At 43.6% G+C, this 17683-nt stretch overlaps 1 protein-coding gene across 1 annotated transcript in view; it reads left to right on the forward strand.

Annotated features, from left to right (window-relative positions):
• LOC139748034 (ionotropic receptor 93a-like) overlaps window positions 1-17683 on the forward strand; it is a 245070-nt gene that overhangs the window by 68614 nt on the left and 158773 nt on the right. The window contains exon 2 of the mRNA XM_071660598.1: window positions 9958-10194. Within this exon, the coding sequence (XP_071516699.1) occupies window positions 10092-10194 (103 nt within the window). The 5' untranslated portion in view covers window positions 9958-10091. The remainder of the gene's footprint in view (window positions 1-9957; window positions 10195-17683) is intronic.

The following is a 17683-nucleotide window of genomic DNA, read 5'->3' on the forward strand; positions in this document are numbered from 1 at the left end:
TCATTCCTATCGCCACCTCGCCACACATGGAATAACATCCCCCTCCTCCCTCATGTGTGCGAGGTAGCGCTAGGAAAAGACAACAAAGGCCCCATCATATATATATATATATATATATATATATATATATATATATATATATATATATATATATATATATATATATATATATATATATATATATATTTTTTTTTTTTTTCTTTTTTTTTGCTTTGTCGCTGTCTCCCGCGTTTGCGAGGTAGCGCAAGGAAACACACGAAAGAAATGGCCCAACCCACCCCCATACACATGTATATACATACGTCCACACACGCAAATATACATACCTACACAGCTTTCCATGGTTTACCCCAGACGCTTCACATGCCCCGATTCAATCCACTGACAGCACGTCAACCCCGGTATACCACATCGCTCCAATTCACTCTATTCCTTGCCCTCCTTTCACCCTCCTGCATGTTCAGGCCCCGATCACACAAAATCTTTTTCACTCCATCTTTCCACCTCCAATTTGGTCTCCCTCTTCTCCTCGTTCGCTCCACCTCCGACACATATATCCTCTTGGTCAATCTTTCCTCACTCATTCTCTCCATGTGCCCAAACCATTTCAAAACACCCTCTTCTGCTCTCTCAACCACGCTCTTTTTATTTCCACACATCTCTCTTACCCTTACGTTACTTACTCGATCAAACCACCTCACACCACACATTGTCCTCAAACATCTCATTTCCAGCACATCCATCCTCCTGCGCACAACTCTATCCATAGCCCACGCCTCGCAACCATACAACATTGTTGGAACCACTATTCCTTCAAACATACTCATTTTTGCTTTCCGAGATAATGTTCTCGACTTCCACACATTCTTCAAGGCTCCCAGAATTTTCGCCCCCTCCCCCACCCTATGATCCACTTCCGCTTCCATGGTTCCATCCGCTGCCAGATCCACTCCCAGATATCTAAAACACTTCACTTCCTCCAGTTTTTCTCCATTCAAACTCACCTCCCAATTGACTTGACCCTCAACCCTACTGTACCTAATAACCTTGCTCTTATTCACATTTACTCTTAACTTTCTTCTTTCACACACTTTACCAAACTCAGTCACCAGCTTCTGCAGTTTCTCACATGAATCAGCCACCAGCGCTGTATCATCAGCGAACAACAACTGACTCACTTCCCAAGCTCTCTCATCCCCAACAGACTTCATACTTGCCCCTCTTTCCAAAACTCTTGCATTCACCTCCCTAACAACCCCATCCATAAACAAATTAAACAACCATGGAGACATCACACACCCCTGCCGCAAACCTACATTCACTGAGAACCAATCACTTTCCTCTCTATCTACACGCACACATGCCCCACATCCTCGATAAAAACTTTTCACTGCCTCTATCAACTTGCCTCCCACACCATATATTCTTAATACCTTCCACAGAGCATCTCTATCAACTCTATCATATGCCTTCTCCAGATCCATAAATGCTACATACAAATCCATTTGCTTTTCTAAGCATTTCTCACATACATTCTTCAAAGCAAACACCTGATCCACACATCCTCTACCATATATATATATATATATATATATATATATATATATATATATATATATATATATATATATATATATATATATATATATATATATATGGACAGTGGACGTATGTATATACATGTGTATGGGGGCGGGTTGGGCCATTTCTTTCGTCTGTTTCCTTGCGCTACCTCGCAAACGCGGGAGACAGCGGCAAAAAAAAAAAAAAAAAAAAAATATATATATATATATATATATATATATATATATATATATATATATATATATATATAAAGAGAGAGAGAGAGAGAGAGAGAGAGAGAGAGAGAGAGAGAGAGAGAGAGAGAGAGAGAGAGAGAGAGAGAGAGAGAGAGAGAGAGAGAGAGAGAGAGAGAGAGAGAGAGAGAGAGAGGGGAGTTATGTGGTTGATGTAAGAGTAGGTAGCATGTCGTAAGTTCTGGTTGGAAGCCTCAAGATTGCTGCTAAATAATGCACATGTTCATCAGTGTGGCACACGAAGTGTTCAGTAAGGCAGCCGGCGACTCTCCTCATCAGACCCGTGGAAGTCCTGCTTAGGAGACCCAGGGTCACAGCTTCCTACTGGAAGGCCCTGAGTTGTGACCAGACCCGAGAACCATTTTGATCTGAAATAGAAGAAAATATTCCATATCGCTTTATAGTTACCTACTGCCTGCACCTTCTTTGTTTCTCTATGCCATTACCTCTGTTTTCTTGGATCATTTTCATCAGGATTCTGCAAATGATTTGCTTAATCAACAAAAGAAATCGAGGCTGTATGGTCGTATATGTCGAGGACATGGTAGCATAATCCTCCTCCAGGATGAGAGAGGGAGTCTCAGTCCACCAGTGTGTCAGAAAGTGAGGGTCTACACACACCATGTGATGACGTAGGGATCCCACTAACACTAGGATCAGTGAACAGGTTCACATTCCACATCAACAGCAGAGGAACATCAGTTGTGGCCAGGCAGGATATCTCCTGACTTTATAAAACAAGTGTAATCAAACTTGTATACACTATCTATGCACAGGTAGTAGCAAGTGGTTTAACACTGTAGTAAATGGTTCAAAACACTGTACATACGGTTTACAGTAGCAAATACATTGATAAGTGATAGGAAACACCATACAAAACACTGTACCAGAGTAATAGGCGGTACAAAACACTATACTACAGTAATAAGCGATGCAAAACACTAAACTACATCGATAGGCGGTGCAAAATTACTGTATACTACATCAATAATTGACAAGAGGTTCTATATTACTGACTGTGTAAAGACAATTTTGTGAGAAAAAAAGAAGATGAGAGAGAAAGCTGTGTATGTATACATATACCTATGTTTCTTTTTATCTACCTCCTTATTTATCTCTCTCTCTCTCTCTCTCTCTCTCTCTCTCTCTCTCTCTCTCTCTCTCTCTCTCTCTCTCTCTCTCTCTCTCTCTCTATATATATATATATATATATATATATACATATATATAAAAGGGGAAACAGGAGAAGGAGTCAAGCACGGAGTGCTCGTCCTCCTCGAAGGCTTAGACTGGGATGTCTAAATGTGTGTGGATGTAACCAAGATGAAAAAAAAGGAGAGATAGGTAGTATGTATGAGGAAAGGAACCTGGATGTTTTGGCTCTCAGTGAAACGAAGCTCAAGGATAAAGGGTAAGAGTGGTTTGGGAATGTCTTGGGAGTAAAGTCAGGGGTTGGTGAGAAGACAAGAGCAAGGGAAGGAGTAGCACTACTCCTGAAACAGGCGTGGTGGGAGTATGTGATAGAGTGCAAGAAAGTAAATTCTAGATTGATATGGGTAAAACTGAAAGTGGATGGAGAGAGATGGGTGATTATTGGTGCATATGCACCTGGGCATGAGAAGAAAGATCATAAGAGGTAAGTGTTTTTGGAGCAGCTGAGTGAGTGTGTTAGTAGTTTTGATGCACGAGACCGGGTTATTAGTGATGGGTGATTTGAATGCAAAGGTGAGTAATGTGGCAGTTGAGGGAATAATTGGTGTACATGGAGTGTTCAGTGTTGTAAATGGAAATGGTGAAGAGCTTGTAGATTTATGTGCTGAAAAAGGACTGGTGATTGGGAATACTTAGTTTAAAAAGCGAGATATACATAAGTATACGTATGTAAGTAGGAGAGATGGCCAGAGAGCATTATTGGATTACGTGTTAATTGATAGGCGCGCGAAAGAGAGACTTTTGGATGTTAATGTGCTGAGAGGTGCAACTGGAGGGATGTCTGATCACTATCTTGTGGAGGCAAAGGTGAAGATTTGTAAAGGTTTTCAGAAAAGAAGAGAGAATGTTGGGGTGAAAAGAGTGGTGAGAGTAAGTGAGCTTGAGAAGGAGATTTGTGTGGGGAAGTACCAGGAGAGACTGAGTACAGAATGGAAAAAGGTGAGAACAAAGGAGGTAAGGGGAGTGGGGGAGGAATGGGATGTATTTAGGGAAACAGTGATTGCTTGCACAAAAGATGCTTGTGGCACATGAAGCGTGGGAGGTGGGCAGATTAGAAAGGGTAGTGAGTGGTGGGATGAAGAAGTATGAGTATTAGTGAAAGAGAAGAGAGAGGCATTTGGACGATTTTTGCAGGGAAAAATGCAAATGAGTGGGAGATGTATAATAAAGAGGCAGGAGGTCAAGAGAAAGGTGCAAGAGGTGAAAAAGAGGGGAAATGAGAGTTGGGGTGAGAGAGTATCATTAAATTTTAGGGAGGATAAAATGATGTTCTGGAAGGAGGTAAATAAAGTGTGTAAGAACATCAGTGAAGGGGGCTAATGGGGAGGTGATAACAAGTAGCGGTGATGTGGGAAGGAGATGGTGTGAGTATTTTGAAGGTTTGTTGAATGTGTTTGATGATAGAGTGGCAGATATAGGGTATCTTGGTCGAGGTGGTGTGCAAAGTGAGAGGGTTAGGGAAAATGATTTGGTAAACAGAGAAGAGGTAGTAAAAGCTTTGCGGAAGATGAAAGCCGGCAAGGCAGCGGTTTGGATGGTTTTGCAGTGGAATCTATTAAGAAAAGGGGATGACTGTATTGTTGACCGGTTAGTAAGGTTATTCAATGTATGTATGACTCATGGTGAGGTGCCTGAGGATTGGCGGAATGCTTGCATAGTGCCATTGTACTAAGGCAAAGGGGATAAAAGTGAGTGCTCAAATTACAGAGGTATAAGTTTGTTGAGTATTCCTGGTAAATTATATGGGACGGTATTGATTGAGAGGGTGAAGGCATGTACAGAGCATCAGATTGGGGAAGAGCAGTGTGGTTTCAGAGGTGGTAGAAGATGTGTGGATCAGGTTTTTGCTTTGAAGAATGTATGTGAGAAATACTTAGAAAAACAAATGGATTTGTATGTAGAATTTATGGATCTGGAGAAGGCATATGATAGAGTTGATAGAGATGCTCTGTGAAAGGTATTAAGAATATATGGTGTGGGAGGCAAGATGTTAGAAGCAGTGAAAAGTTTTTATCGAGGATGTAAGGTTGTGTACAAGTAGGAAGAGAGGAAAGTGATTGGTTCTCAGTGAATGTTGGTTTGCGGCAGGGGTGTGTGATGTCTCCATGGTTGTTTAATTTGTGTACGGATGGGTTGTTTTGTATGGTGTTTCCTATCACTTATCAATGTATTTGCTACTGTAAACAATGCAAGAGTTTTGGAGAGAGGGGCAAGTATGCAGTCTGTTGTGGACGAGAGAGATTGTGAAGTGAGTCAGTTGTTGTTCACTGATGATACAGCGCTGGTGGCTGATTAGTGTGAGAAACTGCAGAAGCTGGTGACTGAGTTTGGTAAATTGTGTGAAAGAAGAAAGCTGAGAGTAAATGGGAATAAGAGCAAGGTTATTAGGTACAGTAGAGTTGAGGAACAAATCAATTGGGAGGTAAGTTTGAATGGAGAAAAACTGAAGGAAGTGAAGTGTTTTAGATACCTGAGAGTGGATTTGCCAGCGGATGGAACCATGGAAGCGGAAGTGAATCATTGGGTGCGTGAGGGGGCGAAAGTTCTGGAAGCGTTGAAAAATGTGTGGAAGTCGAGAACTTTATCTTGGAAAGCAAAAATGAGTATCTTTAAAGGAATAGTGGTTCCAACAATGTTTTATGGTTTCGAGGCGTGGGGTATAGATAGAGATTTGCGGAGGAGGGTGGATGAGCTGGAGATGAGATGTTTGAGAACAATATGTGGTGCGAGGTGGTTTGATCGAGTAAGTAATGAAAGGGTAAGAGAGATGTGTGGTAATAAAAAGAGTGTGTTTGAGAGAGCAGAAGAGGGTGTTTTGAAATGGTTTGGTCGCATGGAGAGAATGAGTGAGGAAAGATTGATAAAGAGGATATCTGTGTGAGAGGTGGAAGGAACGAGGAAAAGTGGAAGACCAAATTGGATGTGGAAAGATGGAGTGAAAAAGATTCTGATTGATCGGGGCCTGAACGTGCAGGAGGGTGAAAGGCGTGCAAGGAATAAAGTGAATTGGAACGATGTGGTATAACGGGGTCGACGTGCTGCCAATGGATTGAACCAGGGCATGTGAAGCGTCTGGGGTAAACCATGGAAAGTTTTGTGGGCCTAGATGTGGAAAGGAGCTGTGGTTTCGGTGCATTATATATGACAGCTAGAGACTGAGTGTGAAGGAATGTGGCATTTGTTGTCTTTTCCTAGCGCTACCTCGCGCACATGCAGGGGGAGGGGGTTGTTATTTCATGTGTGACGGGGTGGCGAGGGGAATAGATAAGGGCAGACAGTCTGAATTATGTACATGTGTATATATGTATATGTCTCTGTGTGTACATATATGTATACGTTGAGATGTATAGGTATGTTTATGTGCGTGTATGGACGTGTATGTATATACATGTGTATGTGGGTGGGCTGGGCCATTTCTTTTGTCTGCTTCCTTGCGCTATCTCGCTAACGCGGGAGACAGCGACAAAGTATGATAGAATGAATATCATTCATAAGTCTGAATGGAGAGAAACTTGAGGAAGTGAAGTGTTTTAGATATCTGGGAGTGGATTTGGCAGCGGATGGAACCATGGAAGCGGAAGTGGATCATAGGGTGGGGAGGGGTCAAAAGTTCTGGGAGCGTTGAAAAATGTTTGGAAGTCGAGAACCTTATCTTGGAAAGCAAAAATGAGTACGTTTGAAGGAATAGTTGTTCTAACAATGTTATATGGTCACGAGGCGTGGGCTATAGATAGAGCTGTACGGAGGAGGATGGATGTGCTGGAAATGAGATGTTTGAGGACAATATGTGGTGTGAGGTGGTTTGATCGAGTAAGTAATGAAAGGGTAAGAGGGATGTGTGGTAATAAAAAGAGTGTGTTTGAGAGAGCAGAAGAGGGTGTTTTGAAATGGTTTGGTCACATGGAGAGAATGAGTGAGGAAAGATTGACCAAGAGGATATATGTGTCAGAGGTGGAGGGAACGAGAAGTGGGAGACCAAATTGGAGGTGGAAAGATGGAGTGAAAAAGATTTTGATTGATCGGGGCCTGAACATGCAGGAGGGTGAAAGGCGTGCAAGGAATAGAGTGAATTAGAACGATGTGATATACTGGGGTCGACGTGTTATCAATGGATTGAACCAGGGCATGTGAAGCGTCTGGGGTAAACCATGGAAAGTTTTGTGGGGCCTGGATGTGGATAGGGAGCTGTGGTTTCGGTGCGTTATACATGATAGCTAGAGACTAAGTGTGAAGGAATGTGGCCTTTGTTGTCTTTTCCTAGCGATACCTCGCGCACATGCGGAGGGAGGGGGTTTTCATTTCGTGTGTGGTGACGTGGCGACGGGAATGAATTAGGGCAGACAGTATGAATCATGTACATGTGTATATATGTACATGTCTGTGTGTGTATATAAATGTATACGTTGAGATGTATAGGTATGTATATTTGCGTGTGTGGACGTGTATGCATGTACATGTGTATGTGGGTGGGTTGAGCTATTCTTTCGCCTGACGCGGGAGACAGCGACAAAGTAAAATGAGAATAAAGAAATGATAATAATAATAATAATAATTATATATATATATATATATATATATATATATATATATATATATATATATATATATATATATATATATATATATATATATATATATATATATATATATTAGTGTCAACTGGAAGCAGGTTATCTCTAACGCGCATAGAATTGAATAAGACAGCATGTTTAGAGAAATTAATCTCATTCTTAATATTCTCTGATTTTCTCATTTTCATTCTACCATTAGGTGGTTGCTGAAACACAAGCCCTTTAAAGTTATCCATTTTATTTCAATCAAGCTTTCATCTTCACAGAAGGATCATCAGGAATCTACAAAACAAGAGAAATAAGAGCATCAAACTTAGATATGAAATGTAAAACGCAAATATGTATATAAGTAACAAAAAATCGAAACAAATAACACAGTAAATAAAACATGAAAAGTACTTGAAAACACTACAGACGATACAAATGAAGACTATCATGACGAATTGTATGAACTACAACCTTAATACAGAATACGGATACATGAACACAGAAAAACCTACAGTAAACACAGGAGAACAATCTTGAGGGAGGTATATGAGTACTGATGCCATATTGGGGACCGTCAATCCCACCACATAAACTACATTGGACATACAACCTCCACCCTGAGTCACCGCCTCTCTCTCCACTTACAAGAAGGTGGAATCAAACAAATTCATGAACAAAAGCATGGAAAGAGATTAACGAGGGAGATTATAGTGAAAAACACCAAAATCATTACTAGTTGTAGTAATCAGAGGAGACTACAGACATTAGAGAGAAGGCACCTGTCAACATTCAAACATGACCACTGCCATACAGCTCTGTGATGGTCCGTCAATAGGACGTAGGCATAACGCTGTTTTACAGCAGTTTGAACACGTCACTGACCCGCCACAAGCTACCAAGTCCGCCATATCAGGACAGGAGGAACGCGTCACTGACCAACCGATCCTGGGTTACGAGGGTCACAGAAAGTCAGACGAGTCCAACCTGACCTTAACGACACACCTAGACAACACTGAATTGGCTTGGCTCAACTTAGTGTATCTAACGATGGACAGAGTATGTTCCTACCTTGCTTGATATTGCCTGTCTGTCCCAAATAAAAGCAACACAGGGTGTCCCAGAAAACATCTGCCACTATACAGTGTATCCTAAGAAACATCTGTAACATTCTATAGACTACACTGTTTACATTATTTCGGCTATGCTTCATCAACATTTGTCTCACAGAACTCTCATAAGAGGAAACTAATTTTACATCAAACAAGTGAAGTCGTGGAATAATAGATTCATGAGGTTTGCGATGTGATAAGCACAGAACATGGCTGCAAGACCATCTCTCACGTGTTACTTTATCAAGATACGTCTTTCTTGCATTGGTCTTACCTTTATATGGTACAGGAGAAGGATTACAAAGTTTCCTTCCAATTTTGTTAATCTTCTTAACTTCCTTCTTCCTCTGAGGTTCGTAATATCGCAGCTTATTAATGTAGTGTCCAGCACTACCTTGCTTCCTAGATACACCATCCTGGACCTTACCTGCAGATGTACGTGTCATGCTTTCCTCTACACAGTCCACTGCTATCATTTCCCATTGCCTCTGTGTTGTCATCAGCCACATTGAACAACTAACTGTATGTATCACAAGAGAAACAAACCCAATCTATCTTCATATCTGAGAACATCCTGGCAGTAGAGCGTCCGTGGAAGTTGCTGTTAGACATGTTCGCTGGAGTTGGGAGGTGCCAACGAGTGGTTGCTGTGAGGGTTGTGACGGCATGCCTGAGGGCTCATGACGTCAAGGCTCGTGTTGTGCTGACAAGGGTAATCGGTATTGTAAGATATGCTGGATTATTGTGGAGGGATGTACGTAGAGTGAGAGGATTTGATAGATACAAAGTTTCATGATTATGATACAAAATACTGTGAGGCCTGTGGTCTTCAGGGGAACAAATATAGAAATGCTGAGTCTCTGAGTCATGACTTTTATGTTTCTGGAAGACATATGTACACACACACACACACACACACACACAGTGGACTGCCAGATGTTCTCCTGCATGTCGGTGACATGTAAACAACACTGTATCCTCCCAGTGAACCACGATACACGTACATGAGTCACGTACATGTACACGAGTCACGTACATGTTGTCAGCCGTACGTTGCTGTATGATATATAGGTAAACACAGTTCCAGTATTTCTATAAATCAACATTTTCTGTCATACTTTTATACTATGTGTAACACTGGCTCCAGGTCGGGGTGTTCCTTGACGCCTACTTGACTCTCATGATTCCCCCTCGAGTGCAACGTTATAACACAGTGTACAGAGGTAAGGCTGACGCATTTCTGTTTGTGTTGACCAACAGGCAGCAGCATACTGGTGCGGGTGATGGTCACAGAGACGTGTGTTGAGGACAGGACAGACGGCAGCAGCGCCAGCCTCATCCCCAGGCCTCCTCCACCAACGTAGGTGACCCGGGGAGACACCCAGCAGCGGCAGATGGCCGGCCACAGCAGGGGCTGGGTCTGGTGGACCCTCACTGTCATGACGACTCTCTCCACCTTCGTGGCCGCACAGCTGGACTATCAGAACTCCGTCTTAGGTGAGTCACAGGCAAGTGTGGCTCTAGATGAGTCATAGGTAAATGTGGCTCTAGATGAGTCATAGGTAAGTGTGACTCCAGATGAGTCATAGGTAAGTGTGACTCTAGATGAGTCATAGGTAAGTGTGACTAGATGAGTCATAGGTAAGTGTGGCTCTAGATGAGTCATAGGTAAGTGTGGCTCTAGATGAGTCATAGGTATGTGTGGCTCTAGATGAGTCATACGTAAGTGTGGCTCTAGATGAGTCATAGGTAAGCGTGGCTCTAGATGAGTCATAGGTAAGTGTGGCTCTAGATGAGTCATAGGTAAGTGTGGCTCTAGATGAGTCATAGGTAAGTGTGACTCTAGTTGAGTCATAGGTAAGCGTGGCTCTAGATGAGGCATAGGTAAGTGTGGCTCTAGATGAGTCATAGGTAAGTGTGGCTCTACATGAGTCATAGGTAAGTGTGACTCTAGTTGAGTCATAGGTAAGCGTGGCTCTAGATGAGTCATAGGTAAGCGTGGCTCTAGATGAGTCATAGGTAAGCGTGGCTCTAGATGAGTCATAGGTAAGTGTGGCTCTACATGAGTCATAGGTAAGTGTGACTCTAGTTGAGTCATAGGTAAGCGTGGCTCTAGATGAGTCATAGGTAAGCGTGGCTCTAGATGAGTCATAGGTAAGTGTGGCTCTAGATGAGTCATAGGTAAGTGTGGCTCTACATGAGTCATAGGTAAGTGTGACTTTAGTTGAGTCATAGGTAAGCGTGGCTCTAGATGAGTCATAGGTAAGCGTGGCTCTAGATGAGTCATAGGTAAGTGTGGCTCTACATGAGTCATAGGTAAGTGTGACTCTGGTTGAGTCATGAGGATAAGTGGCTTTAGGTTGTCAGAGTTGAGTCGTGGTTGTAGATAAGTTAGATATATGGGTGACCAGAGGTGGATCGGGATCACGTGTGACTGTAGACAGTAAAGTTGAGACATTTGTGAACGTCCAGTACATTACCTTCTGATGGTCAGGGATGGACCTTCCTCTGGCTGAGAAACTGATGCTGGAAACTGAATTCCTTCTGAGACTCCCAGCGACACGTGTGGACGGAGGAGCGCCAGCTAAATGTAGATATTATCCCATTCCTTCGTCTGTTTTCTTGCGCTACCTCGCCAACGCGGGAGACAGCGACAAAGCAAAGTGGATAAACAAATAATAAATCTATCATAACTGGAGATAAGAAATTTCTGTTCTCAGAAAAATAAACTTTTTTGTCTTGGTTCTTTAATAGCTTCGGTCAATGTGAGGACACAGCTAACTCAGGTTATGTGAGGACACAGCTAACTCAGACTATGTGAGGACACAGCTGACTCAGGCTATGTGAGGACACAGCTGACTCAGGCTATGTGAGGACACAGCTGACTCAGACTATGTGAGGACACAGCTGACTCAGGCTATGTGAGGACACAGCTGACTCAGACTATGTGAGGACACAGCTAACTTAGGCTATGTGAGGACACAGCTAACTCAGGCTATGTAAAAACATAGCTAAGTCAAGCTATGTGAGGACACAGCTAACTTAAGTTATGTGAGGACACAGCTAATTCAGGCTACGGAAGAACATAGCTAAGTCAAGCTATGTGAGGACACAGCTAACTCAGGCTAAATGAAGACACAGCTAACGCAGGCTGTTGAGGACATCCTTAATAGAGGCTATGTGAGTGCGCAACTAACTCAGACTACATGATGACATAGCTAACTTAGGCTATGTGAGGACACAGCTAACTCAGGCTATGTGAGGACACAGCTAACTTAGGCTATGTGAGGACACAGCTAACTTAGGCTATGTGAGGACACAGCTAACTTAGGCTATGTAAGGACACAGCTGACTCAGGCTACTTTCCCTTCTATGTACACACACACACACACACACACACACACACACACACACACACACACACACACACACACACACACACACATCAGTCGAAGCCAGATACCCATTTGTAGATCTGGGTCGGTAGTGGACCAACCGCCTCACCCAGGATTCGAACCCAAGCAGCAGAAAAGTGTGAGACTTATTACTCTCCTGGTCATTGCGACAGTCTCTACGTTACGAGAACGCAGAGTACAACGTTCAGAGGAGAGACTGTGGTACATCCACTCTGGGAAGGTCCACATCTTCTGGTACATCCACTCTGGGAAGGTCCACATCTTCTGGTACATCCACTCTGGGAAGGTCCACATCTTCTGGTACATCCACTCTGGGAAGGTCTACATCTTCTGGTACATCCACTCTGGGAAGGTCCACATCTTCTGGTACATCCACTTTGGGAAGGTCCACATCTTCTGATACATCCACTCTGGGAAGGTCTACATCTTCTGGTACATCCACTCTGGGAAGGTCCACACCTTCCCCAGGTACGAGTCTGTGGGTGACTGGACAACATAACAATACGTGCATGACACCAACATTCCCCGTCATACATACACTCAGGTTTCCTCGTACCATCACAACATTTCATGGGACACATTCGTTCAATTTTTCAAGATGACGACACTGGGCTGGAAGTGGCTTTTGGTTGTCGGCTGCTGACAGACATCCTTCTGACACGCACCTGGACACTGTGTTACGTCTATACTGAATGTATTGACATGAACAGTACATCACTTCTTTATTCACAGCTTCTTCACGACCAACCGTGAATTATTTACGTCAGTCACGCGTGCCCCTGCAGGCATGCTTGACTACTTACCCATGAAATCAGTTTCTTAATGATTTTTTTTTGACAAAGGTTTGTTTCAAGTTACAACTTGATCCAGCGGTTCAAGACAGAGCGCTTGGAGGGAAGTCATTCTTAATACTGCTGTGTTATTGTCTTCATCCCATTCTGGACACATCAGGTCATGTGTGGTAATATTACTGTTCTCAGGTTTGAGACAGGAACACCAGTCTCATCCATGTGTGACTATTTCCAATGGGGTGATTTCCAGGCCCATGCCAATCGTATCGAATCTAGTTTAGTGTAACTAGGCCTGCTGTCAAGATGTTCGTAGGTATATTGTTGAGGAAAAATGAAGTAAATTGGCTTAATAATGATTGTAGGATAGATGGAAGCAGAAATGGTTATCAAATTGCAGCAGATCTCCCACAACAATATATTCATCAGCCTGACCTCCCATAACAAATTATGCATCAAACAGATGTCCAACAACTATATATGCATCAACCAGACATCCCACAACAATATATGCATAAGCTAGGCCTCCCACAACAATAAATGCATCAGCTAGGCCTCCCACAACAATAAATGCATCAGTCAGACCTCCCACAACAATAAATGCATCAGCTAGGTCTCCCACAACAATGTATTTATCAGCCAGACCTTCCACAACAATGTCTCTATCAGCCAGACCTCCCACAACAATGTATGCATCAGCCAGACCTCCCACAACAATGTTTCTATCATCCACACCTCACACAACAGTGTATACATCTACTAAACCTCCCACAACAATGGATGCATCAGCCAGACCTCCCACAACAATATATGCATCAACCAGACTTCCCACAGCAATATATGCATCAGCCAGACCTCCAACAACAATGTTTCCATCACTCAGACCTCCCAAAACAATGTATGCATCAACCAGACCTCCCACAACAATGAATGGTTCAACCAGACCTCCCACAACAATGTATGCATCAGCCAAATCTCCCACAACAGTGTATGCATCAACCAGGCCTCCCACCACAATGTATGCATCAGCCAAACCTCCCACAACAATGTTTCCTTCAAGCAGACCTCCCACAGCAATGTTTGCATCAACCAGACCTCCCAAAACTATGCTTCCATCAACCCGATCTCCCACAACAATGTGTGCAACAACCAGACCTACCACCACAATGTATGCATCAGCCAGACCTCCCACAACAATGTTTCCTTCAACCAGACCTCCTACAATAATGTATGCATCAGCTAGACCCCCCACTAAATGCATGCATCAGCCAGACCTCCCACAACAATATTGGGATCAACCTGACCTCCTACAACAATGTATGCATCAGCCAGACCTCCCAGAAATATGTATGCATCAACCAGACCTCCCACAACAATGTATGCATCAGTCAGACCTCCCACAACAATGAATGTCTCAACCAGGCCTCCTACAACAATGTATGCATCAGCCAGACCTCCCACAACAATGTATGCATCAGCCAGACCTCCCAGAAATATGTATGCATCAACCAGACCTCCCACAACAATGTATGCATCAGTCAGACCTCCCACAACAATGAATGTCTCAACCAGGCCTCCTACCACAATACATGCATCAGCCACACCTCCCACAACAAAACCTCCATCACCCAGATCTCCCACAACAATGTATACATCAGCCAGACAGCAATGTATGTATGAACACGACCTCCCACAACAACGTATGCATCAGCCAGACTTCCCACAACAATATTGGGATCAACCTGACCTCCTACAACAATGCATGCATCAGCCAGACCTCCCACAACAATGTATGCATCAGCCAGACCTCCCACAACAATATTGGGATCAACCTGACCTCCTACAACAATGCATGCATCAGCCAGACCTCCCACAACAATATTGGGATCAACCTGACCTCCTACAACAATGTATGCATCAGCCAGACCTCCCAGAAATATGTATGCATCAGCCAGACCTCCCACAACAACGTATGCATCAGCCAGACCTCCCACAACAACGTATGCATCAGCCAGACCTCCCACAACAACGCATGCATCAGCCAGACCTCCCACAACAACATATGCATCAGCCAGACCTCCCACAACAATGAATGTCTCAACCAGGCCTCCTACAACCATGTATGCATCAGCCAGACCTCCCACAGCAATTTATGAATCAACCAGACCTCCCATAGCAATGTATGCTCTAGCCAGAAACTCCCACAAAAATATATGCATCAACCAGACCTCCCACAACAATTTATACACCAGCCAGACTTCCCAGAACATTGTATGCACCAGCCAGACCTCCCACAACATTGTATGAATCAGCTAGACCTATCACAACAATGTTTCCATCAACCAGACCTCCCACAACAATGTATGCATCAGCCAGACCTCCCAGAAATATGTATGCATCAGCCAGACCTCCCACAACAACGTATGCATCAGCCAGACCTCCCACAACAATGAATGTCTCAACCAGGCCTCCTACAACCATGTATGCATCAGCCAGACCTACCTCAACAATATATTCATCATCTAGACTTCTCTAAACTGTGTATATATCAACCAGACCTCCCACAAGAATGTTTCCATCAACCAGATCTCTCACAACAATGTATGCATCAGCCAGATCTGCCACAACAATGTATGATTAACCAGACCTCCCACAACAATGTTTGCATCAGCCAGACCTGCTACAGCAATATATGCATCAATCAGACCTCCCACAACAATGTTTGCATCAGCCAGACCTCCCACAACAATGTATGCATCAGCCAGACCTCCCACAACAGTTTATGCATCAGCCAGAGCTCCCACAACAGTTTATGCATCACCCAGAGCTCCCACAACAATGTATGCATCAGCCAGACCAACAACAGTGTATGTATCAGCCATCTCCCACAGCAATGTATAGATCAGCCAGACCTCCCACAACAATGTATGCATCAGCCAAACCTCCTACAACAATGTATGCATAAACCAGTTCTCCCACAACAATGTTTGCATCAGCCAGACCTGCTACAGCAATATATGCATCAATCAGACCTCCCACAACAATGTTTGCATCAGCCAGACCTCCCACAACAATGTATGCATCAGCCAGACCTCCCACAACAGTTTATGCATCAGCCAGAGCTCCCACAACAGTTTATGCATCACCCAGAGCTCCCACAACAATGTATGCATCAGCCAGACCAACAACAGTGTATGTATCAGCCATATCTCCCACAGCAATGTATAGATCAGCCAGACCTCCCACAACAATGTATGCATCAGCCAAACCTCCTACAACAATGTATGCATAAACCAGTTCTCCCACAACAATGTATGGATCAGCCAGACGTCCCACAACAATATATGCATCAGCTAGACTTCCCACAACAATGTTTTAATCAACCAGACCTTCCACAACAATGTATGCATTAGCCAGACCTCCTGCAACAATGTTTCCATCATCCAGATCTCCCACAACAATGTATTCATCAGCCAGACTTCCCACAACAATGTATGCATCAGCCAGACCTCCCACAACAGTGTTTCCATCATCCACACCTCACATAACAATGTATGCATCAGCCAGACCTCCCACAGCAATACATACATCAGCCAGACCTCCCACAACAATGTTTCCATCAACCAGAACTCGCACAACTATATATGCATTAGCCAGACCACCTAAAACAATATTTCCATCAACCAGACCTCCCATAACAGTTTATGCATCAGCCAAACCTCCCATAACAATGTATGCACGAGCCAGACCTCCCACAACAGTGTTTCCATCATCCAGATCTCCCACAACAATGTATTCATCAGCCAGACTTCCCACAACAATGTATGCACGGGCCAGACCTCCCACAACAGTGTTTCCATCATCCTCACCTCACATAACAATGTATGCATCATCCAGACCTCCCACAGCAATACATACATCAGCCAGACCTCTCACAGCAATATATGCCCCAGCCACACCTCCCACAACAATGTTTGCATCATCAAGACCTCCCACAATAATGAATGCTTCAACCAGACCTCCCACAACAATGAATGTATCAAGCAGACCTCCCACCACAGTGTATGCATCAGCCAGAAGTCCCACAACAATGGTTTCTTCAACCAGACGTCTCACAAAAATGTATACATCAGCCAGACCTCCCACAGCAATGTATGTATCAACGATACCTCCCACAACAACGTATGCATCAGCCAGACCTCCCACAAGAATATATGCATCAACCAGACCTCCCAAAACAATGTATACATTTGCCAGACCTCCCTCAGCAATGTATGCATCAAACAGACCTCTCACAACAATGTATGCATCACTCAGACCTACCACAACAATGTATGCATCAGCCAGACCCCCCTCAACAATATATGTATCAACCCGATCTCCCACAACAATGTATGCATCACTCAGACCTACCACAACAATGTATGCATCAGCCAGACCTCCCACATTAATGTATGCATCAGTTAGACCTCCCACAACAATTTATGCAATTACCAGACCCCTCATAACAATGTATGCATCAACCAGATCTCCCACAACAATGTTTCCATCAACCAGACCTACCACAACAATGTATGCATCAACCAGACCTCCCACAACAATGTATGCATCAGTCAGACTTCCCACAACATTGCTTCCATCACCCAGATTTCCCACAACAATGTGTGCATCAACCAGACCTCCCACAACAATGTATACATTTACCAGACTTCCCACAGCAACGTATGCATCAGCCAGACCTCCCACAAGAATGTATGCATCAACCAGACCTCCCACAACAAT

This window comes from Panulirus ornatus, chromosome 72 (assembly GCF_036320965.1).
Source record: "Panulirus ornatus isolate Po-2019 chromosome 72, ASM3632096v1, whole genome shotgun sequence".
NCBI classification, from domain to species: Eukaryota; Metazoa; Arthropoda; class Malacostraca; order Decapoda; family Palinuridae; genus Panulirus; species Panulirus ornatus.